Source organism: Taudactylus pleione, unplaced genomic scaffold (genome assembly GCF_031769625.1).
Source record: "Taudactylus pleione unplaced genomic scaffold, aTauple2 ptg000042l, whole genome shotgun sequence".
NCBI classification, from domain to species: domain Eukaryota; kingdom Metazoa; phylum Chordata; class Amphibia; order Anura; family Myobatrachidae; genus Taudactylus; species Taudactylus pleione.
This window is the reverse complement of record NW_028284444.1, coordinates 286,634-312,047: the sequence shown is the minus strand read 5'-3', so window position 1 is coordinate 312,047 and position 25,414 is coordinate 286,634. Positions and strand designations below refer to the sequence as shown.

Sequence of the window (25,414 nt, the reverse complement as noted above, 5' to 3'; positions counted from 1 at the left end):
TTATGACCAGAATTTTGTTAACTTAGGACCTGGTTCAGAAATGTATGCAATGCCGATATTGACACCACTGCGCACGCGTGTAAGCCGCATTGCGCACGCGCAGCATTTGGTTTGCGATTAATTCTGCACAGAGGAATCACTCGCAACGTGAGTGACAGATAGTCAGCGTTTGGGGGTGGTTAGGCAAACACAGGCGTGTCCGACCATTTAAACGCCATGTTATGGGCGTGCATAAATTAGCCACTGCACTCTCCTTAGTGGCATAGCAGCTCTCTGCGTGTCAGGAGAGCTGCAGTGTTTGCGGCTGGTCAGACTTGCATGGCCGCCTGATCTGCGTCGATGTTACCGATGTATATGCTGGTGCCTGACATCGGGCGGATATGAGAAGGCAGCAGTGGGCATCCCTATGCTCGGGTAAGCATTTGGAACCATGGACATATTTCTGCAGCAGCGTTCCATGTGGAATCGCAGATGCGACTGCATTAGCGTCCCATCATGGAATCAGGCCCTTAGTTTGCGGTAGAGGTTATTTTGCCAGCCCCTGTGTTATTATTCTTTCTTTTTATTATTTTTTAAATATGAAAAGAAAATACCCTTAACCTCCAATGTTAATGTAAATTTCTAGCGTTTTTATTTTAGATTTCATAAACCAATGTGGAATTATACTGGACAATATTAGCCGAGGGACCAGAGTGAGTATTGCAGATAGGACTGAGAATTATTTTTACTATCATTTACCATTTTCCAATCTAATAATAAGCACATCTACATATCTGAAATAGAATACAATCTGGATTACATCTCTTCCTAACCCGGCTTGCACTGCCTACCAAAACGTCAGCATTTCTATGCACAAGAGAGAAGATTCAGAAAACTTTATAGTAGACTATGAAGAAAAGATGGCTGCTGGCACTGTGGATAAATATAGTAATTACAACAGTATTTCTGGTCTTAAGAACCAGTGGTCTAGAAACGTCCTTATTTAATTACTTCAACATTTTATTACCATATTAAGTGAGTATAACAGATCTACTTTAAAGACAACCCCCCAATGAGCTATATTTGTGCCATGTTGTTATAAGGTTATAACCTAAATTTAAAATACTAAATTTCTTTGTATTTTACTAAAGGCAGAGCTATTTTGGTGGTTACGGTGCCCGTCTGTTCTGTACTGCATAGCTATAGCGATGGAGAACACTGTGGTATAGACTTTCCCCCACCACCCCTGAGTTCATCGCTCAGGATGGCATTGCCAGAGGGTTTTGGCATGAAGAGAATCCCTCTTTGTGCCCAGACAAAAGCTGCGATTGTAGAGGACTCCGACATACGCAGACAGTTGCTTTAGTGATGAAGAGGTTAAGGGCACAAAGGGGAAAATGGCAACACAGGGGAAGCTTTGTATGATGTCTGGGTTTATAAGCAGCAGAGATGTACTACAAGTTGTATGAGCGTATTGCAAGTCTTAAAGAGAAACAGAAGAGGTTCTCATTGGCTGCCGCTTTTTAAAACTCAGACAGCTTCAACCCATTTCTTCCGTAGAGCCTGGTGCACTGTACGTATGCCAAGGATCAATCTCACAGACTTCACCCAGGTGGTGCAGCTTCTTCCGAGTACACGAAGGCAGAGTGGCCAGATGTTTCTGGTATATCACTACACCTTTTCAATTCCTCTGCCCCTACTCCTCAAAAAGGGGATTCATACACACTTAGGTGATATTAGGTGTGGAAAACGACACTGCCAGCCATTGTGAGAATTAACTGAATTAAATAAACACATCCACCCTAAAAAGAACGTTTTAGTTAAACCCCCCCCCATCCCCCTAACTTGCAGGACTGTGCAGCGTTCCACAGCGGCAGCTCTCACAGCTTGGAGCTTAAGCCTCTGCTGGCATTGCACCGGATCTTCTCCCTGGCATGTGACCCTACAGTTCTGAGTTGGGGGGGAATGGAGTCTGAAAATCTGAACATTTACGCTACATTTTTATTAAATGTGCTTTCCTGTATATAGAGCACCTGGACAGTGCAGAAGGGATCACATGGTAAGTATAGGCTAAGGACTGGTTTCAATGGTCCTAAAGAGAGAAATGGACGCATATAATAGGGACATCACCTGGCTGGGCTGTAGTCAAGTCATGAGTGGAGAGGACTCAAAATCTTTATTGTAAGGGTGGGTGGTGGAGGCACCTACAGAGCTGGGTGCAATATTGTATCAAATAATGCATCCCCATACAAGTTACTAGACAAAGACCTCTACAGCACAGAAAACATTCAGATACTCAAGGATGAGCAATGGTCTCCCAATCCTGGCTTCAATAAATTTAATTATGGTTTCCATAACACATTTGAAAATGGGTTATTTGGCCCCTTAGAAGTGATCACCAGACATAACACCCTGCACTGCAAAAGACAACGCAATGTTTTCCAAACATGGGGGTAGGGCACAGAGAGCCCCATCTCCCCCAAACTCACAGTTACATGCTCAGGGGCAGCCTTGTTTAAAAGAAGATATGATCCATCCTATGTGATCACTGACAATAACTACTAAGGGGCCACATAATTTGAAAGACAGAACGGCCCTCTTAAACATGAGTGCCCCTGAGTTAATTGAAGCCAGGATGGGGGAGATCATGCCACATGTGATTACCAACAACGGAACCCAACACTACACAAAACAGGAGCGACAGTAATAGGGATGACAATAATTCCCAAATCACCCCATCCAAAGTCAAATAAAAACTGGGGTGCTCTCAATGTATGCAGTAGGTTTTCTCATCTTAAAAATAAAACATGCCTTGGTAAGTTACCATGTTAGTCATACACACTGCATGCTCCTAATTCAAGATGACAAAAATTAGCCAAAAATAAATATGCATTATCAAAAACAGATTTTATCACGAAATGTGGAGAATCCTGCTCTTTGTTATTTTTGGAGATTAATACCGAAGAAAGACCAACGGAGCATATGCACATATTGCTTATAGATCACTTTCTTGCCATTTCCTTTAAAAAGAAAAACACTTATTTGCAAAGTGAGTGGACAAACATCATAAATGATTACTTCCCTTTCAAAACAAAGGCAGAAGGAAATCACAGATGATCTTGTAGAACGTTCAATGTACCTAATGTCATTATATGGAATCATAGTAACAATATTTTCCCACTTAAATCACAGAGCAGGTTTAGAGGTCTGTGTTCCCATTTATTAAGCTGCATGGACCAGCCATAGAATATATAATTGAATGAAACTCCTAAAATAGTCGTTGCACAGCAGCCAAATGTCTTGCTCTTCCATAATCTACACGCCGGCTTGTATGAGAAAACAATACATATAGCTTTCCCATTCCTTTAAAAGTAGTTTTGTTGCTGATCATTACCCTGGAAAGAGTTTTGAGACCAACTTGAAGTACATTATACATAGAAAAGATTATCCACAAATGCAGAACCCCAAAGACCATTGCTAATCTTCTCAGGGCTGTGCCCCAGCAACTTCAGTCAAAGATTAAGCCATTGAGGAAGGATGAAAATCTCCAAAAAAAATCCAAAATTTAAAGCTCTTGTTTCTGTCACCACATGAAGACTAAACAAGTATGACTTTCATAGATGCCACGTCGTCAAGAAAAAGCCCCTTTACTAAACAAAAGGAAAATTAATAAAAACACAAACAATAAGACTCTAGTTTCATCTGTTGAGGGTATATGGTTACTAAAGTGTAGAGGTTTGGCATTACTGTCCAACATGAAAATCTAACAAGGTTATCAGCTGAGGTTGTGGCCACAGATCCTGGACAACTCACTGAGTGGAGAGGGCTCAAAATCTTTATTGTAAGGGTGGGTGGTGGGGGCACCTACGGAGCTGGGGGCAATCTTGTATCAAATAATGCAGGAAAATGTTAGTTTCTATTTACAGGAAAATCGAATTTACAGGAAAAATGTTCATTAAACTTGCCTAAAACTGGATCATTTTAAGCGTGCTGCAAATCTGCAATTAAATGGCCAAGGCGGACAAAAAGTAAAGGTTATGGAATAGACAGGTCAAAGTCTAGATCTCAAACCCCTTGAAATCCCATGGCAGTACCTGAAAAGGTAGATGTGCATAAACAACTGCCCTCAACATCAATTAATGAAACAGTTTTATTACGAGGAAAATGTCAAAATTCCTGAAGAACAAGTTATTGCTGGCAAAGGTGGCTCGAAAAGCTACTAAATTATGGGCACAAACTATCACACATGAATCCTTTCCATGTTAGCTTATATACAGCGATGCTAGAGGTTAGCTTACATACAGTGATGCAAGAGAGTTTGTACATTCTTTTGAATTTTCTGAATTTCTGCATAGATGTCACCTTACAAGGTGCCAAGACCTTCATATAGGCTAAGTCATAAAAAAAAGAGATTAAGAGAACCCATTAAAGCAAACACAAAAATATGGTGTTTCGTTCACTTAATGTTTAAAATTTTTTAACATTTGTCAGAAAAAGTATGTGAACCTTTAGCATTCAGTAACTAATGTGTCCCTCTTGTACGGCAATGACTTTTATAAACAAACACTTACAGTAACTGTTAACTAGACCTCCAGCTTGGAGAAATTCTGCTGCACAGAACGGCTTCAATCCATAGAGGTTGTTGGGCTTTCTTGGATGACCACCCTCTTTCAGGCCCCGCGACAACATTTCTATTGGGATAATGCCTGGACTTTGCCTCGGCCATTGCGAAATGCAAGGTTTCTTCTGCTTCAAATAATTTTTTTATTGTAGACTGGATTGTTTGTTTAGGGTCACTGTACCGCTGTAAGAACCACTATCTGTTGAGCTTCAGTTCACTGACAGATTCCCTGATGTTCTCCTGTATAATTTAGAATTCATAGTATCACCATTGATGGTAAGCTGTCCTGGTTCCGTAAAAGCGAAACAGCCTCAAACCATGATATTGCCACCAGTGTTTCACGATTGGGATGATCTCATGTTGGAATGCAAGGTTTGATTTTCTCTAAACATAACATTCCCATTTATACTAAAATAATGCATATTAGACTCACTTATCAATAAAACAATCTTCTATTCTTCTGGCTCATCCAGGTGGTCTTTAGCAAACGTTAATTGTTCAGCAAGGTTTTTCTTGGAGAGTAGGGGCTTCCTCCTTGCTATCTTCCCATACACACTATTTGTGCTCAGTGCTTTCCTGATGGAGGAGTCCTGAACACTGACAATAACCAGTGCAAGAGGAGTCTGTAAATGCTATGTAATCTCCCATAATATTACGCCTTGCTCTTGGAGTAATGTTTGTTGGAGGACCATCACTGGTGAGTATGTGGTTGCATGATCTCCATTTATACATTATCTGGCTGACAACAGACTGGTGAAGACCAAAATCCTTAAAAATCCTTCTTTATCCTTTTTCAGCCTTGTGAGTGAGTATCTACAGCTCTTTTCTGAGGTTTTCTGTCATTTCCTTTGATGGAGGCATGGCATGTGTTCAAACTTGTGTGGTAAAGACCAACCAGACTTTGCTAGTAAAGACTCAAGTTGATTCCGCCCCCCCCCCCCAAAAAAAATAAAAAATTATTGAACATGTAATATATGGGTAACAGAAAAAAGAAAAGGACCGGATGGAGTGTACAAGGAGATTGAGTGTGTTTTTTTTTTATTTTATTTTTAATAGGATATACACAGGTGGCCAAAATTGTGGACACATTTTGAAATTTGAACGTTCTTCAACTTTGAAGGCTTATAAAAACTGTTTCACTTCATGCAGTGCAATGATTCATATATCAAATGAAAGGAAATTTAATGCTGAATTCAACACAATAAACAGAGGTCAAATAGTTGCATTACAAGGGAAGTTATGCTACTTTCAGTCAGACAAAGAAGCACAGATGCAGTAGATAGAAGAAGCGGATTGTAGTAACAGCTACTACCAGCCAAACGGAATAGTCGTTCTGAGGACCAATCAGCTGTCGTTTATGAGCAGATTGAAGGTCATGTTCAAAGGTGGGAAAGATCAGTTTGGCTGTTTCATTTTGCAGAATAAAGTTGGTTACTGAAGTGCAATTATGGTTGGATGTTTGTGTGTATTGTTTAGTGCCAACAACAGTGTTAAAAATAAATACAACAATGTCATCCAAGCAAAGTGGTGACTGGTCACCCAGGAAGAGATCCGGGATTGTGGTGTTACGTGAAAATGGTCTTTCGTATGCAGCAATTGCGAGAGTTGGTGGGAATGTGACAACATCAGGAGCACAAAAGTTTTGTTTACACTATCAGGAAACACAATCTATACAAAACAAAGAAGGTATTGGTCGGAAAAAGTGCACAACAGCTGTTGATGATAGGAGAATAAAACGAGTTTGCGTCAGGGACAGATGGATGTCATCTTCGGCCATTAGCAGTGACCTGAGTGCAACTAGTGTTTTTGTCAGTGCAAGAACGGTACGGAGAAGACTAACGGAGATTGGCCTAAAAGGTAGGATTCCCCGAAAAAAGCCATTGCTGAATAAAAAGCAGCAGCAGAAATTAATACAGTGGGCAAAAGAACACATTGCATGGACAGGTGGTCAGTGGAAACAAGTGATATGGAGTGACGAAACCAAGATATCGATATTAGGCAGTGATGGGAGAAAATATCGGAGACGTCGCATCAAGGAAGAGGTACATCCAGATTGCATTCAAGCGACAACAAAGAATCCTACAAGTGTTATGATCTGGGCATGTATGACAGCAGATGCTGTAGGCTGCCTTTATGTCATAGATGGCACACTGAACAGCAGAAAGTACATTGACACCATCCTACAACCAAAACTTCTACCTTCTATCAGGGATTTTTTTCCAGATAATGCCCCATTTTTTCCCATCAGGATTCAGCTCCCTGCCACACTGCATGGATATGCAAACAGTGGTTCACGGAGAATGACATACAGGTGCTGGGATGGCCAGGAAACAGCCCAGACCTGAAACCCATAGAACATTTGTGGTTCAGTTTGAAAAAACTGGTACATCTGAGGCATCCATCCAATAAAGGACAATTAATTGAGGCTATAATTGTCTCATGGCACCACATAATAAAGAAGGAAGAGCTCCAAACACTGGTTGGCTCAATGCCACGTCGCTGTGCTGCGGTCTTGAAAAATAAAGGATACCCAACAAAATACTGATAGGACAGTAACATCAGAAGTACACAGGGATTTTCACCCTAAGTGTTGTTTTCACTGCATAACTTCCCTTGTAATGCAAATATTTGACCTCGGATTATTGTTTTGAACTCAACAATAAATTTCCTTTAATTTGATATATGAATCATTGCACTGCATGAAGTGTAACAGTTTTTAGAAGCATTCGAAGTTGAAAAACATTCAAATTTCAAAAAGTGTCCGCAATTTTGGCCACCACTGTAGATGCTTCAAACTCACACATAACTGTCATCCTGTTGACCGATACTCCTGAGTCTAATTACTGTACTTTTACAAAGGAATTCAATGGTGGATAATGTTGGTAAATAAACTAAATTAAAAAAAAAAAACCTCATGTTTTATTAGATTCAGTGGATTTTCTTATACTATTCAAGCACCTATGTAAAGATAATCAATGTGTTAATATAATAAGAAAACTTAAACTACATAAATAATAAACAAACAAATAGAAAGATGATGACAAAGTATCTATGTGAATTACGTGGTGATGTCCTGAAAAAGGCCCAGCCAGAGTAACTCCAGGGGCTTATATATGTGCTGTTATTATGCAGCACATTAAATGTAAATATATGACCCAGAGTGGGTTCTACTATTAGGTAGCATTAATTATTTTGGGGTGAGCGTTGCTCTGGCTGGGCCTTTTTCAGGGCCCTGCCCTGCGCCTCAGATGTGAACACCTTAATGTTAGGGACGCCGGTATAAAGGAGCCTTGATGCTGGCCCGGCGCTTATTCATATATTTGCAAATGTATGCAACCAATATCTATGAGTTTTCATGTAGGATTCATGGTGTTGAAATGTTAAATTCAATTCTAACTATCAGCTTCACCTTTGTTAAAAATAATGCGTGATGGGGTATTTTCTCCCCCACACAGTTCAAGACAAAAGACACTGGTATTAGCCAATGATTAAAAGGCTGTTGATAATCCACAAGTTAAATTTAAAGATTGACGAGCTGCAGGACTCAAAAGAAGTGAGCACAAAAAGATAAAGGACAGACATGAGCAAGGCCATATGGTTCCACAGCTACAGTTACTCATACCGACAGCAGCTCCTAGGCTCTCTCCCCATACAGCAGTATAGCGGCACAGCAGGGACACACCTCAGCATAGGGTTCATTGATGGTACCACGGTACTCTGGCATTCAACGTATGCTGGACAGACCTCAGACAGGAATATAGCATGTGTCCATGGGCCATCTAACACTCATTATGAATATTTAGAACATTAAAATACATACGGGAGCAGGCTCTACGGCAGCCACACCACCTGCGGGAGCAGGCTCTGCGGCAGCCACGCCACCTGCGGGAGCAGGCTCCATGGGGCTGAGAGTTGCAGCTGTTTCCATACACTTAAATACATACAATTAAAAGTAGCTGAATTGTGCCTCTGTGCAAAGGTTTAGAAAGGTATGAATCAGCATCAGTAGTTGGAAGCTCTAGGGTAGAGAAGATCTGATTGCACAGCATTAAGCAGGTCAGATGTGAGCAAGATGTGCACTTCCCCCGCCTCATCCAAATGCATGGGATAGTCAGTCACATCTTCAAATTGAACAGCATGTACGGCAGATCTAAAGATGCGTGGTCACTGCTTATGAGTTACTATTTGCACAGAAGTAGAGTCCCAAACAGGTTTACTGCTAATCTTTAATATGGATGGAGTGGTTTACTCAAAATTGCATCTGATTCAGTTTAAATATTCACACTGGAAGAGAGCAGAAGTCATGTGCCATGAGTCAGAGTCCTCTACTATGGAATAACAATCTGCAGATTTGGGAGTTAATACTCAAAATATTTTCTATCAACACGGTCTACAATGAAAGAGTTAAAATACTACATACTTTATGTATTAACCGGCACAGGAAAGCCACCCACATAACATACACGCAAGACTGCACAAACAGATTTTGTTTGCATAACGGAGCAGAGTGGGAAATATATCAAACAACAATCTATAAAAGATATTTATATGACTTCCTACAGCTACCTGTGAATCTCGGTTGCATCTCTCACACGGAAACTGAAGGCTAATTTCACCCAGAATGGAAAATTCAGTTGTGGGAGGAGCTGGAAATCACGCTGCCAATGGGTGTAATAACAGCTTCAGTCCCCTGACCGTGCAGCAAAAGCGGAGGCACCTGACCCATCGGGTGGCTGACCGGAACAAAGCTAAAACTATATTCAGTGACATTGTTGAGACACAAAATTGCAAAAAATATAAATTCCAGAGGCACTTTGAAATGGAAGAAGTGCATTCAAGTCAGATAGGCCCAGCACTGTTTTTTTAGATCTCGGAGAACTAGTGTACCCATTGTGTCATGTTTATTGAATAGGTTATGTCGAAGCTGGTTTAGTGGCTGAGACAGAATCAGTGTAAAATTAGCTTGGAGCAACGCCCATCTTGCGAATGGCAACCAGACTCCATCTTAAAAATAGAATCACATGACGCGCATTAGCGAATGCACAATATCCTGCATGCGAACGCTGTTTATTAGCTGCATGCGTACACATCTGCCCCAAATCAGATAAACCTAACTAGCGTCTTTTCCCAAACCCCTAATACTTACATAATGCACACTCACATAAAAGGTTCCATAGCTTTAAAGTATAAGATTCAAGTTTTATTCATTTATTACAAATGCTGTGAAATAGAGACTATTTAGTATCTAAGGTTTAATACATGATAAGTAAATAGTGTTTGGTATTGTACTGATCTACATTTTCTCAACAGCTTTCCGATATCATCGGGGTGAAGATCGCAATATGCATTCTCAACTTATGGACCGTAGAGAGTTAAAACACCAAAATGTACCTTGTAAAATGTTAGCAGCTTAGTTATGCATGCAGGGGGGAATAAGGAGACGACAAGCTTTTGGAGGCTGATCTGTCTCCATTTGAAGTGACCTGTTTAGCATTTGTATCACACTCAGGGGCGCCAAGAGGGGGGGGAGCGGGTACAGATTACCGGGGCCCGGGCTTCCTGAGGGGCCCGGCGGAGGCCCGGGTCCGGCGCCGCTCCCCCTCCCTCACAGCAGCCCAGCACAAAGAGTGTGCTGAGCTGCAGTGGAGACAGCCACAGCAGTATCCTATGTCTGTGGGGGGGCAGCGATCACACTGATTGCGCCCCCCACTGGCTTTGAGCAGCGCCCCCTCCCCAGCGCCGCAAATCTTTTTTTGGGGGAAGGGGGCGTGGCCACACCTCCCACGATTAAGACACGTCCCCTATTACCCGGGCCCGCTGCGGCTCTCAGCAGGCCTGATCACACTGTTGGGATAGGCGCTTCAAGGTGGGGGGTTTGGGAGGCCCTTTTAACAGGTGAGGGGAGGAGTATGGCATTCTGAGAACACACAGGCCAGCAGACACACTTGGAGCAGGGAATTGGAGGAGAGAGGTTCTCTCTCTCACAAGACAACCAAAAGAATGGGACTCTGTACCCCGGGAACATGGCTAAGTATATTGTTGCTAAACTGTACAGTAGTTAGTTTATTTGGGTCTCTGTAGCTAGTTGTGTGTTTTTATCTGTAATGTAGCTTATAAAGATTGTGTGTAGTTTGGTAAGGGAATTCATAAGTCTGTGTTAGCATACAGTGGATGATATAATGTGATCTAGTCTGTAATGTTATCATCTACACTGTAGTGTACAATAGTGTGTTCATACTGGTTGTTTTAGCAGCATGCAGGAAAGGGATTGATTATGGAGTTTTTGTAATATTTGTAATGATTGATGCTGGTTGATATAATTGTTTGAGATCCCATGTGCTTGAACAATAGCACTGCTTGGGAGAGATAGGCTTAGTATGTGTTGTATACTCATGAATGTAATCATAGGCTGGTATCAGTGTTATATTATGGAAGTTTAATTAATAACAGCTTTGAATGGTACAAGTAATAATCATGTGTAAGATAGACATTGCAGTTTTTGTTAAAGATGGTTACCAGCAAGTGGGTTAGACAATGGCATTACATGTGATACTCCCCTTCCCACCCCCCACCCCCCCCTTTGAAACATGTGATTGATTCATGGAAGTTGTGAATTAATAGTCTTGTTATTACAGTTATAATTCTACCCAGTTCTGTTGTTGTATAGTACAAATAGGTTGTTGTAGTTATTAAAAGTATGATCATTAATGGATATAATGATAAACAGAGTTACAACTTAATGTGAGTTTTCTTATTTTCAAAATGGAGTTTGTCTAGAGACCATGCGGTTTGGACAATAGGGCATGTATCACTCCCAACCCCCCCACGCACACACACCCTCACCAGCCATCTTAAAAATGTGATCACAGCAGATCTCTCTCTCTCTCTTTGTATTGTATTATCTCTCTCTCCCTCTCTCTTTGTATTGTATTATCTCTCTCTCTCTCCCTCCCTCTCTCTTTGTATGGTTGAATTATCTCTCTCTCTCTCTCGCAGACATCTCTCTCCCTCGCTCTTTGTATGGTTGTATTATCTCTCTCCCCCCCCCCTCTCTCTCCCTCTCTGTATGGTTGTATTATCTCTCTCTGACATCTCGCTCTTTGTATTATCTCTCTCGCAGACATCTCTCTCTCCCACTCTCTTTATATGGTTGTATTATCGCTCTCTCCCTCTCTCTTTGTATGGTTGTATTATCTCTCTCGCAGACATCTCTCTCTCTCATTGTTTGAAGTTTAATCACTGTTTTTTTACATATGTAATAACTGTACCTTGGGTCTGTATAATTTCTTTGCGCTAAATTGTCTTTAGATCACAATGTGTAACCTACTGTTTTATGTTGAATAATATACTTTGTGCTTTGGAAACACATGTTCAAGGTCTAAAGTCTTTATTTTACTGTAGGATTGCGTACGCAAATAGCGTCAATTTTAGAGGTTTATAGGCAGGGTTTAGAAGGTATAGGTAGGTTCGTATAGAGGTTGAAATCCAGTATCCTTAGTTAGTGTACTCTTTAAGCTCAAAATTTAAAATAGTAATGCTTTTGCTAGTAAAATCATTACCCTTTAAAATTTGGAGATTAAAAATGCCGGTGCTTAATAAATGAGCACCCTGTGACACTAACTTTCAACCATGGAGGAGGAAGCGTGGCTGATCTGGATCTCTGTTGCTGGATCCCAAGTCAGCAAATTGCAGAGTGACTGGTACAGAGCCCAAAAAAACTAGTGCAGGAATTTGCAGCAACTTGCAATAACATCCGGTCTATGCCTAGCTGGTCATGGGTTCATCCTACAGCAAGATACAGGCCCAACACAAACCGCTAGGCTATGTCAGAACCAATGAGGGGGAAAAGAACAATACGGTAGGCTTCAAATCATGAATGGTCTTGCAGTCTCTAGACTTAGATCCCATCAATGAGTAATAAATAATGTAGTGCGCCACTTATGGGTGAGGCTGCTCCCAAGAGAAATTGCAAATTCCCTTTTTTAGCTGAAAACAGCTACAAACACATCTAATTTAATTTGAGCGTCAATACTAAAAAGCTAAATACAACTCATGGCTTTTGTACAAACAAATTTAATATCCATTACATGACATGTAGAATATAGATCCCATCAAACTGGTTTGGGATGACAGACAGAATGGTGAAAGCAAAGCACAATTGCAACATGTGCGGGAACAATTACAACTGTGTTGGGAAAAACTTCTCCAATAATATTTGATTTCCATTGTAGAAGGAATGCCATGAGTGTGTTGGCCGGTTATATCTGCAAACTAGATTACTTCAAGAATCAAAATAATCTAGATAAAATGTAGCTAAACAAAATTATTTGGTGATTTCCATCTTCAATGGTTTACTTATTAGATGCTTTCATTTCGCAGCAAATTGAGACATTAAACTGCATATATTTCAAGAAACAAGTGGGGGAGTGCAAACGCACGCGTGCGTGTATATATGTGTGTGTGTCCAAGTGTGTGACTATATGTGTGTGTGACCGTGTGTTTGTGTGTCCCCGTGTGTGTAAGTTTCCCAGTGTGTGTGTGTGTGTGTGTGTGTGTGTGTGTGTGTGTGTCCGTGTCCATCCAAAAATTCATAATCAGCCACCTCCTTCTTTACCACTCACGACTCTAAGCTCGGCCAGGAGGCTGTCACACACCACAAGTCTCAACTGCACTAAACACAGATCTGGCTAATCCACTGCAACTTTTTCTTTAACAGTCTGGGTCAGTGAAAGCGGCAGCCTCGCACTGTGCACATCTGCCTGATTCGGAGGTGGACGCAGTGTCGATGTCAGATGCAAGTGGGTGTTTTCTTTCAGTCTGTGCATGCGTCAGCATTGCATCCTTTCTGATGGTTACCCCCAGGGGACGTAGTGAGAATTTGGATGCAGAGATTTGAAATTTCAGTGGGCATTTCTGGGTGGTAACAAGGGTGGTTAGCCAGACACTGGCGTGTTGCGATCAGTGACTGCAGCTGTTTCCGCAGTCGCACCAATTTTGGTGGCCATATTCAGACAGACATTCTGCGCCTCTATACGGCTGGTGCAATGTTCGATGGTGTGAGCAGCCAATGGTGCGTATTAATACGCAAAGTGGTTGATTATCACCGCAAGCGATGGGATTTGGTGGGCATATTGAAATCCCAATGGCTGGGGCATTAGGTAAAAGTTGCAGTTGTGCTGCGGACAAAGACGCAGGCGCGGCTGCATAAGGGTCCACCTCTGAATCGGGCCCTAGAACGCATGTGCACTGTCCAGGCGATGGGTTTTTTTATCCCCAAAGAGAAATTTTTCATACACACACAAATATGTAATCAGCCAATTATGTGGCAGCAGCAGAATGCATGACTGCAGGCAGACGAGGAGAAGAAATGCCGTCTGAGTGACTTTTATTGCGGAAGGATTTCTGGTGTCAGACGGGGGTTTTTTTCAGCATCTCAGAAACTGCTGATTTCATGGGATTTTCATGCACAACACACGGTAGAGCTTGCAGAGATTCCTGCCTTGTGCCAACGGTACCGGCTGGTGGTTGCGGAATGTAGAGAACATTTTCTTGGCACGTATTATACTCTTAATACCAACTGAGCAGTGCATATATGCCACAGCCTACCTGAGTATTGTTGTTGACCATGTGCATTCCTTTATGGCCACAGTCTACACATTTTCTAATGGCTATGTCCAGCAGAGTACTGCACAATCTCACAAAACACATTTCATCTCAAAGTACTCCAATGGCTTCCACAGTCACAGACGTAAATCCAATTGAGCACCATTGTGATGTCGTGGAACAGGAGATTCGCAGAATCAATGTGCAGCTGACAACATCTGCAGCAACTGCATTATACTATCACCACCAAGGACCAGAGATGTTTCCAGCATATTACTAAATCCAAGTCATGGCTTTTATGGGGCCAAAAGGGTCCTGCCCAGTACTAGAATTATGTACCTAGGCCCTCATTCAGAGCCGTACGCTCTGAGCAGAGCGCACGCTCTGAATGAGGGCCGGGCTCCATGAAAATGGAGCGTCCTCCTGGACGCTCGTATAGCTGTGGGTCACCACCCACAGGCTATACGAGCGTGCATTGTGATGGCCGCGACCATCGCGACCATCGAAATTGCGAGCCGGAGCCTGCGGTTGAGGTTTTCAACCGCAAGCTCCGGAGTGATTTTGGCTCTATCAGAGCCAAAATCACTATCACTGACATCACTAGTGATGTCAGTGGGCCGGCTTCTGACGGGAGGCGTTCCCTCCGTCGTGCGCATGCTCAGTCCATAACATCGACCCACTTGCGAGCGGACAGCCGCTCGCGAGTGGGTCTGAATCAGGCCCCTAGTGGCCACTTAGGAGGAGTAAATCTGAATATATCTATGCTAGGTATGGACATCGGAAGCCCACCATCATATGATGGCAGTGCTTCCACCATTGAATCTTTCGATGCGATGGTAACTAACCATCACATCAAAAGCATTTAATGGTGAAAACGATTCATATGAACAGTAAAGGGGCGGGGTTAGGGGCGGGGCTCAGATACAAAGTAAAAAAAAAAAAAAACCCAGGCAAGGCACAGGCAGGCAGAGCTGACTGAGGACTAGGAGGAGCATGGGACACACTGTCACTGCCATGCTGCTGCTGCGGGCACTTAAAGCAACAAAAAAGTGAAGTGTAAAAAACATGTATAAAATATACTTATGAACACACAGAAAAGGAACCTCTTACAGCACCAGCAGAGAACTCACTCCCCATTCTCTGCTGTGAAAACGTTATTAGCTGTCACTCTGTGTGTCTGTGAGTGACAGCAGCTGCAGGGCCACGGCTGCACACTGATTGGCTCTCACTGTCTCAGAGAGCCAATCAGAGCTAGTGGGAGGGCCAAGTCTGAGGCAGTGAGAGACAGCCTCCAACGATCCCAGCAACGTGAGCCAGGAAGGTTATCAGAGGCAGGAGACACAGCACACAGCAGTCAGGGGAGGCAGAGCTTTTAGTTTTTAAAGAAAAGAAGCCACCATCGCAACACCATTGAATGATTACCATTCGATGGCAGCAAACATCGAAATGCTGCCATCGAATGGTAAAACACTAACATCGTAAGAAAAACATCGGTGGTCAGCAAACATCGACCATCGATGTCCATCCCTAATCTATGCATGCAGCCACGCCACCAGCGTGAGAGCAGGCTCTGCGGCAGCCACGCCACCAGCGGGAGAGCAGGCTCTGCGGCAGCCACGCCACCAGCGGGAGAGCAGGCTCTGCGGCAGCCACGCCACCAGCGGGAGAGCAGGCTCTGTGGGGAGAGTTGCAGCAGTTTCCATACACTTAAAACCAGTTAATGTAATTTAGAATGGAGAAAAGGTCTTACTACAGGAAGCATAGTTCATATGATAAAGTTACCATATAAAAAAAATGTAACAGTCAATTATGGTCTCATAACCACCAAGGAAAAAGTTAAAGCTTTACATCCACACATTGATGAAATGTACGTTTCCTATGTGGGTGGCAAGGAATCTAGCAAGTATAAACCAAGTAAAAAAGTTGGATAAACAGCTCGCTTGTTTATAAACAAACCAGGTAAAGAGACAAAATTATAAAAAAAAGTTCACTCAGAACAACTTCAGGCTGGACCTCACAATCACTGCAAAACAAACATTGCCACAGATAACCATGGTGAATAAATAGTAACAAGGAAGAAACATCCAGGCAGCTATAGTTCTTCAAGCAAACAGAGTAATATTTCAAGACCAGTGAACTATTCCCCATCACACAGCTTGAAACGGTACACGGCAGAAAATCTGCCTATTTGGATGCAGAAACTCCGGCAACAGTAGCTGAACTCGCCCAGCGGTACCGGAAGTACAGCACATCGCCGCACATTGTTGTGTATAAATAGTATTGACCCCTATGGCAGAGTCATACAGAACTCTGACCCGATCTACATGCCCTAACACACACTGATACTAGCTATGGTCATTAGGTTATGAAAGAGGTAAAAAACCAAAACATACAATTGGTGTGCACCATCTAAATATATTTTACACAACCATTAAGATTATATTGAAGTTTGTTAATATCTAAATTATTCATGATACATAAAGTCTGCTTAGAACGGAAAGTATTCACATGTGCACAGATCGCTGATGACAACCAGATATATACCACAATGTTAAAGAATCAAGGATTAAAAGGTACGCTTTAGGACAGAGTTTTTCAACCACTGTGCCGTGGCACACTAGTGTGCTGCAAGCGGTTGTCAATTGTGCAGCGAGGTCAGTGCAGTCAGGGCCGACTTTACGGGTACTGCTGGCCTGGGCAGTGCTGGGCTCTTCAGGGAGGCTCAGGCGCACCAGGGCCCTGACCTATGGAGACATGGTGGCATAACATAGGTCACGCACACTGCTCCCAGCTCTGCACTGTGTGCTCAGTCACTGAGTGAGTGAGTAACCCCGGCCGAAGGAGGACAGGACAGGGACGACAGTGAGCCTTCTCAGCTAGTTATTTTATTTTTTCTGTGGAGGCCAATCGCTGATCTTTTTCCTGAGGGGGGCCAATTTGTGAGTATTTTTTCCCATGGGGCCAACGTGTGTTTTTTTTTCCCGTGAGGGACTGCTAATTGCTAAGGCACGCCATCAGTGAGGGACTGCTAATTGCTAAGGCACGCCATCAGTGAGGGACTGCTAATTGCTAAGGCACGCCATCAGTGAGGGACTGCTAATTGCTAAGGCACACCATCAGTGAGGGACTGATAGGGTGCCTTAACAATTTTAAAATCTTGTTCAGTGTGCCGCGAGTTGAAAAAGGTTGAAAATCACTGCTCTAGGAAATGAGAGATAAATGCCAATCTATCCAGAGATGCAGCCAAAAAGCCAACTGAGAGACTGTTTGGTACTTTTAGACCTCATTAATGCAAGACATGGATCAGTGGCTTCTGCGTACAGGTTTTGTAGAGTACCCCAAGAGAGCACTCATTGTTATTTGAGATTTGGACATGAACAAGGACACTTCCACTTTGTAACTCTGTGTAGAGCATTTATTCATTCATTTATTTTTTCTGTGGAGGCCAATCGCTGATCTTTTTCCTGAGGGGGGCCAATTTGTGAGTATTTTTTCCCATGGGGCCAACGTGTGTTTTTTTTTCCGTGAGGGACCGCTAATCGCTAAGGCACACCATCAGTGAGGGACTGCTAATTGCTAAGGCACGCCATCAGTGAGGGACTGCTAATTGCTAAGGCACGCCATCAGTGAGGGACTGCTAATTGCTAAGGCACACCATCAGTGAGGGACTGCTAATTGCTAAGGCACGCCATCAGTGAGGGACTGCTAATTGCTAAGGCACGCCATCAGTGAGGGACTGCTAATTGCTAAGGCACGCCATCAGTGAGGGACTGCTAATTGCTAAGGCACGCCATCAGTGAGGGACTGCTAATTGCTAAGGCACGCCATCAGTGAGGGACTGCTAATTGCTAAGGCACGCCATCAGTGAGGGACTGCTAATTGCTAAGGCACGCCATCAGTGAGGGACTGATAGGGTGCCTTAGCAATTTTAAAATCTTGTTCAGTGTGCCGCGAGTTGAAAAAGGTTGAAAATCACTGCTCTAGGAAATGAGAGATAAATGCCAATCTATCCAGAGATGCAGCCAAAAAGCCAACTGAGAGACTGTTTGGTACTTTTAGACCTCATTAATGCAAGACATGGATCAGTGGCTTCTGCGTACAGGCTTTGTAGAGTACCCCAAGAGAGCACTCATTGTTATTTGAGATTTGGACATGAACAAGGACACTTCCACTTTGTAACTCTGTGTAGAGCATTTATTCATTCATTTATTTTTAGTTCAGGAAAAAAAGCATGAAAAATGATGCAGACAATTAACACAAAAATGCATCCATTGTCATTTGGAAACATGCACCATGTCTATGTTACAACAAATATATGTTGACTAAAAGGCGCACCATATAGACCAAGTCAAAATAGACACATCTCTAATAGGTGTGGTTAACTTGCATCTCCACACCCCTATTGTACTAAATCACCCCTGAACCGCCTTTCCAAGCATAAGTCAGAACTCAACTCAAACTATAGGAGAACGTCTTAAGGTGCATACACACGTAACGATTTTGTAACCAACGATTTTCTGTCAGATTTTCCCTTGAAAAAGTGAATGATTTTTTGAAGCGTAATGAACGATGATTTTCATTAAAGGAAGGAACATTATTCGTTCGTCATGTTAGACAGACTGAAATGGACGATGAACGATACCTGCAAACTACAAACGGGAGTGCGCATTTGTGATTATCGTTCATCATTATAACTCATAAGCTGAACTATTTTTTTTTTTAACAATTTAACGATAACGATGTCGTTATTGACAAATCGTTAAAAAAATCGTTACGTGTGTATGCACCTTTAGGCAGGCACAATGCTACAAATTTTATGCCATCAGCTCCTACCTGTCATTTTATAGAATGTACTTGATAAAAGTTACTTCAAAGCTGATTGGTTGCTATGGTCAACTTCTCCACTCTTCCACGGCTTGACATCAACCCCATAATCTCTGGTAGAGTTTACCTTTGCTTTTAACTTGGACTATCATGTGTCCCGCAGAGTAGCATGAAACCATATAATCACCACTCCGTTCTAACAGAAGACATTTTTAAAGGGGGAATTCAATTACCCGCAGCCCACAATTCAATTTAGTGGGGTTATCTCCCCTAGGTAGACTTTTCCTCCCAGCTTCAGGAGCTGCAAAGAGAAGTCCACAAGAAAAAGACAGAAGGAGTTTCACACGCAGGGAAACCCACTGATTCCGCAATTTATTGAATAGCAATTAGCTGCTGCGTTTATTAGGTGACCTAAGAGTGTACCAGTGAGGACTGGGGTAAGACAGTAAACTCCATGCACCCACTCTCCTAAAGATGGTTAGACTGCAATAAAAAGTTAATTGCAAGAAGCACTTTGCAAAACAATTAATAGGGGTCATATTTGCCAATCATTCAGCTTCTACTTCTTTTGTTAATTTAAATTAATAACCAAATAATCTGCCGTTTGCTTTTCATTAACAATGGGTGGAATTCAATTGTTTCAATCCCCCTTTGCGCGTGACGGAACTATTCAATTGTTGCTCTTGTCAGGCACGGTCACCCCGGGGGGTGCAAGCTGAAATGCGCGAAAAGTGACCTGTTTGGGCACCCAAACAGCACTTTTCATGATTGCGCCCAGCACTCTGGTCGGATGTAGCAGTTTTACACAGCTGAATCCAACATCTTTGGGCATGATCGACGTGAAGATCGGCATCAATTGAATAGCGCCCCACGATTCTCGCGTCACTTTAGATGCGAGTTTGGGCGCATTAAAGCAATTGAATACCGCCCAATATATTAAAAATCCTAAACATCCATTATGCAAAACATTGATCCAAACACATGAAAATGCTAGCACAAAGCACTGTAACATGGAATGTGGCTTCTTACCTGACAGAGAGGGTGAAGTCACCTGGATTGCTCTTACTGGGGCGAGCCAGGAAGCTCCCGTGTATTCCATGTGTTAAAAGCAGTGTTTCGGCTTCCAGTCCATTGATATTTGGGTGAAACCATCTGAAAACAAGAAAGTACAGTTCTCATTTAATGCATGCATTTAGTAATCAAGGCTTAGGGTACTTGTGTGTTTTAAGGCAAAAGAGCAGCACAAGATTTCTGTCCCGTTTCAAGAAATATGAGAAGTCTGTTTGAGTTACTAAAGTTATATTGTCCATTTACTAATGTGGCACAGCAAACAGCAACATTTGTGGTTAAATTAATATTTAGAGGTTAATCCAATTGTAAGCGATGTACTCGTGGGTGCGAGTCATCGTGACAACGGCCGCGCTTGACGGCAGCCCAGATTCGCCTAATAGTGCTCGCCGTGCTGTAGGGCTCTGAGCAAAATTAAGCGAATTCGGAGCGGTGCCGCGAAGGGTGCGAGACGCAGTGCCATTGCAGGCAACTCGCAGCGTTCGCATGGAATCGGATTGACCCGTTAACATTAATATCCTGAGTTTTACTTGCATTTAATATATTAATAAGGAGTACGATATATGGGATGTTAATATGAGATGTTAATAAGGAGTACAATATATGGGAATATTGTTATAATAATAAATACAATTTTATTTCTATTATAATATACGGCTTTATAGTGTCGTCTACATATTTTCATTCCTATACATGAACACTAAAAAGGTTTGGTTTGCAAGGAGGAAAAACGACAGCACCAACTTTGGAGTTTGGCATTTGGTTTGGGAAAAATTAGTAGCGAAACATACGCACTTAAGTTCACCATTCGTATTAAAAACCAACACACTCAAAAGTAATGGTTTCTTTTATAAAAGAGACGGGTTTTAGCTTTGCAAGACCTAAAAGCTAGTCGCTTTACCATTCAATCTGATCATATTTTCATGTAAAAAATAAATCAAATTAATTGATAGTTTAAATCAGATTAAGTGGGTTCTATCATAAGTAATTATTTTGAATGATCCTACTGTTGCCCAATATTGCACATGCTCTGAAAAGCTCTCTGCATTTTGTAGTGTGGAAATGACTGCACAGTAACGAAAACGCTAGTTCCCATGCAAAACAAAAAAATAGAGGCAAGTCTGGTTTGCTTAATATAATCAAGTCTTATCCACACCTGTTAAGGTGCCCACACACTAGGTGTTCAGGTCACGATCAGATATCGTGTCAGATTCTCCCCCTGCAGTCGTGGGCACGATTTGGTGTTAAAAACTATCCAAATTGACCCACGATCTATCGTGCATCCTATACTATTCCAGTGCATCGTGACTGTCTCTTCAGATCTAGCCTGCAGCTGTCATTATCTGAAGATGCAATGTACGACCAGCGGGTACGCGCATAGGCATCGTAATAGTGAGTAGAGACTCACGATTAGGACACATTTTACACGATCTGTCGTCCCCATGCGTCGGAATTGGGCTGATCGTGTAAACTGTAAAATATTGCCTAGTGTGTGGGCACCTTAAGACACTCCCTACAGAGATAAGAGCTCAGCAGTTAAGAGGTTGGGTTGACCGCCCAAGATGAGGAGTTTAGGTATTGTCCTTGTGTGCACACATCTTGATACACAGATGGCCGAAATACTAAATTGTGTACACTTCATAAGAAACTGAAGATACTGTACAAGCACCACATTTCTACAGATGTCAGCACAAAGTTCCCTCGTAAACTGTATATATTAATCCTACGTAAACCACAATCATGTTCCTAAATTAAGGACTTGTTTACTTCATGTACTTCTGTGAAACAGAAAATTACTTGTCATAACTTACATTCTTTTAAACTGGCCTTAGAGAAAGATAGTTTAAGAAAGACACCACACCTACTGATGTGTCCTTACAAACCACTGCTGGAGTCGCTCCAAACCGCCGGTCTCGAAGCGCCAGTTCCTGTGCGACTTGGCAGTGGCAATTTTTCTTATTTGCTCAAATGTACGCCAGGAGTTCATTACGTACCACACTGGGTGGCATCACTCATTGTGACGCAACTGCTAGAAATAGTAGACTGACATAATTTGGGCAGCAAGCTTGTCGTAGTAGTGGTCAGTATCACTGACTTGCAGCCCTGAGATCATGAGTTCAATTCCTGACCAAGGCACTATGTGGGTGGAGTTTGTATGTTCTCCTTTGGTTTGGCATGGTTTTCTTCCCACACACAAAATCATACTGGTCTATGGGCTTCTGACTAAATAATACAAAATAATAAACTGGGAGGGGGGTGTTTGCCTGTTTCCACTGGGGCAGGGACTGATGTGAATGAAATGGGTTTGGTATAAAAGAACTACAGTAAAAAGATAGACAAAGTCTAGGGAGACACCAAATGGTACACACTCAATAGGTAGAGAGAGACAAAAGGTTGAAACACAAAAAGGTCGACATGGATGAAGATAGACAGGTACAAAAGGTCGACATTGAAATGGTCAACGCATTTATATTTTATCTAACCCTAATCTTTACCATAAAAAAAAAAAAAAAAAAAAGTGTTGACCATTTCAATGTCAACCTTTTGTACCAGTCTATCTTCATCCATGTCTACGTTTTGTGTGTCGACTTTGTATCCGTCGACCTTTTGTCCCCGTCTACCATTGTACCTGTGTATCTAGACATTGTCGACCTTTTTACTGTAGATGTATTGACTGGAACCCAAATTAAATTGTCTGTAAAGTGCTGCAGAATGTGTGCGCACTATGGGCCTGATTCAGAGCCGGACGCAATTAGCGCTCGCTCGTCCTGAAAATAGGGGTGGCTATTCAAATGAACCATTCGCTGTTTGCGGTCTGTTCACGCCTCTAGGTCTGAACGAGCGAACTAAACTTGCGGTCGTTTTTTGGGAAACTACGCCCCCTGGCCGCTCGCATCCTACGTCATGTCCGCTATTTATTAGATTAATCGAGTACATCGAACAGGGCATGAGCTGCTCGCTATTCTTGTGGTTGGTTTTTGCTACCACAATTTTGCGAGCAGTTCTGGCTAAAAAAAAACCCAGTGACGTGGTCAATGACGCTGCTGTTTTAAATATGCACACCCATAAAACGCCTGTTTTGACCTTTAAGCACGCCTGCGATCGGATCTCCACTCCCCGTTTTCAAGCACCTTCCCCTGTTACCACCCACATACGCCTCATCCTGTCACTCAAATTAGCAGGCATTCGCTATTTTGCGAGCACACGATTTTCGACCGCACTGACTGGTTCGCGCATGCGTATAACGATCCGTATGCATGCGCAGTTGGGCAAACATCGCTCGGAGCGAACGAGCTGCCGCTTACGAGTGGCTCTGAATCAGGCCCTATATAAATAACTGCCGATAATAAAATGGCCTCTAAATCAAATTCACCAAGTTCACCTCATCATCAGATCGTAATGTGCACTTATGCCCCTACCAGAGGCAGGCACCAACTTGGTCTTCAGCTGCTGAGGAACAAAAAGTCCCAACACGCTTCTTCTACTTTACATGAAAAAAAAAAAAACTACACATCAGATAGGTTTGGTGTACATCTTGTTGACATTTTGCATGTTGCCATGAGAATGCCGATTAGGAGAACATGTCCACAGACAACATACTGAAATGTTCATGTCGACACGAAGTGTCAATGCAATGTCTTGCTAAACCCGAACGTCAACATTTTCACAATGCTGACACCGTAACATTTGATATTCTGGTGTCAACATTATGACGCATAGTGTCGACAATCTGATACTATACCCTGACACACAGTACTTGCAAGGCTTTACTGTAGAGTACAATGCACTTTGTAAATGGATCAAGTGGCACTATCTTCTCTCAGTATGTATTAGTAAAAGCATGTAAATCAATAAAAAAAATTCAAATAAATATATATAGAAAGGGCACACGAAAAGCACCTCCTTAGCAGCATTTTCTAATATTCCCTTTCCTTTGAAGATAAAGTGCATCCTGCAACCAGATCTCATCTCTTTAATGTAGGATTATTCCTTTAAAAAAAAAAAAAGGAAGTGTTTTTAAGGTTTTGTAGTCTTAAAAGATTTAAATGACCAATTAAAATGCTCTGCTGACACTGCAGCTATGCTCCATCCTTAAAACAGTTCAAAGTAGAACCTATTAATAATAAATAGTATTGCAACAGTCAATAATAAGAATATTAAGAAGAATTCTCATTGGACTGAGCCTATAAGACACGACAGAATACAAGTGTTCTATTCAGGTTCTGTCCCCAATAGTCCTAGGCTGACTGATTTTATTCTCAGCCAATCAGATACCACCTTCTATAACACTAAAGCTGCATATACACACACACACACAACGATTTTGTTACCAACGATTTTATGAACGATTTTCTGTCAGATTATCTGTCAGATTTTTTAAAGTGTAATGAACGATTTTTTTTAACTACAAACGATTTTTGCATATTCCCTTAATGAAAATCGTTGAGTTGACAAGTCTGACTGAACTACAAACGTGAACGCGCATGAAAGATAATCGTTCATCGTTTGATTCAGAAAGTGAATGATTTTTTCAAACGATTATCGTTAAAAGATATCGTTTAACGCTAATCGTTCAAAAAATTGTTGTGTGTGTATGCAGCTTATGGGGTATATTTACTAAACTGTGGGTTTTCAAAGTCGCCAAATAGCAGCTTTGACCGCTTAATTTAAAAAAAATGGCATCAAAAGCGATGTCAGGTTTGTTTTGCATGTATCGCTTTTGCAGTTTTAAATCCAGCGGTAATCATAAGCTTTGATAACCTGCCGTTTAGTAAATATACCCCTAAAATCCCCAAATCTTCAAAATGTTGTGCACTAAGCAAGACCGCACAAATGTAGAATCCTTTTCCTTAAAAAAAGATCTTACACCAATGTAGATTGTAACCTTGTGAGCAGGGCATTACTACATATAGGTCTGTCTGTTATTACCCAGTTTTGTTCTATTAACGTTTCCAATTGTGAAGGGCAACTGAATATGTTGCACTATATAAAGAGATGGTTAATAAATAAAAATACACTCAACAGAAAATATGCTCTATAAAATATCTGCAGCAAATATTTGTACAATGCTTCCCTGAAACATTTACCTGGGGCTAAAATATATTATGTATATTTTTTGTCATATGTTACACTTCAGTCACCAACTATATACTCATACACTGCATTTATTCCTGTCAACCTTTTTATTACGGTGATAAAATGGAAAGTTTCAGCACAAGCTTTGAGTATGCGCTTTGCAATAGTATATAAATTACTGACATAATATCAATACTCCATAAATGGCAGGCATGCAGGTCTACTGCTGAAATATGCTAGAGA

The 25,414-nt window shown here is 41.9% G+C and overlaps 1 protein-coding gene across 1 annotated transcript in view; it reads right to left on the bottom strand.

Annotated features, from left to right (window-relative positions):
* Positions 1–25,414, bottom strand: part of LOC148537899 (tyrosine-protein phosphatase non-receptor type 11-like) — a 134,076-nt gene that overhangs the window by 61,172 nt on the left and 47,490 nt on the right. The window contains exon 2 of the mRNA XM_088460135.1: positions 20,057–20,179. Coding sequence (XP_088316261.1) covers positions 20,057–20,179 — 123 coding nt within the window. The remainder of the gene's footprint in view (positions 1–20,056; positions 20,180–25,414) is intronic.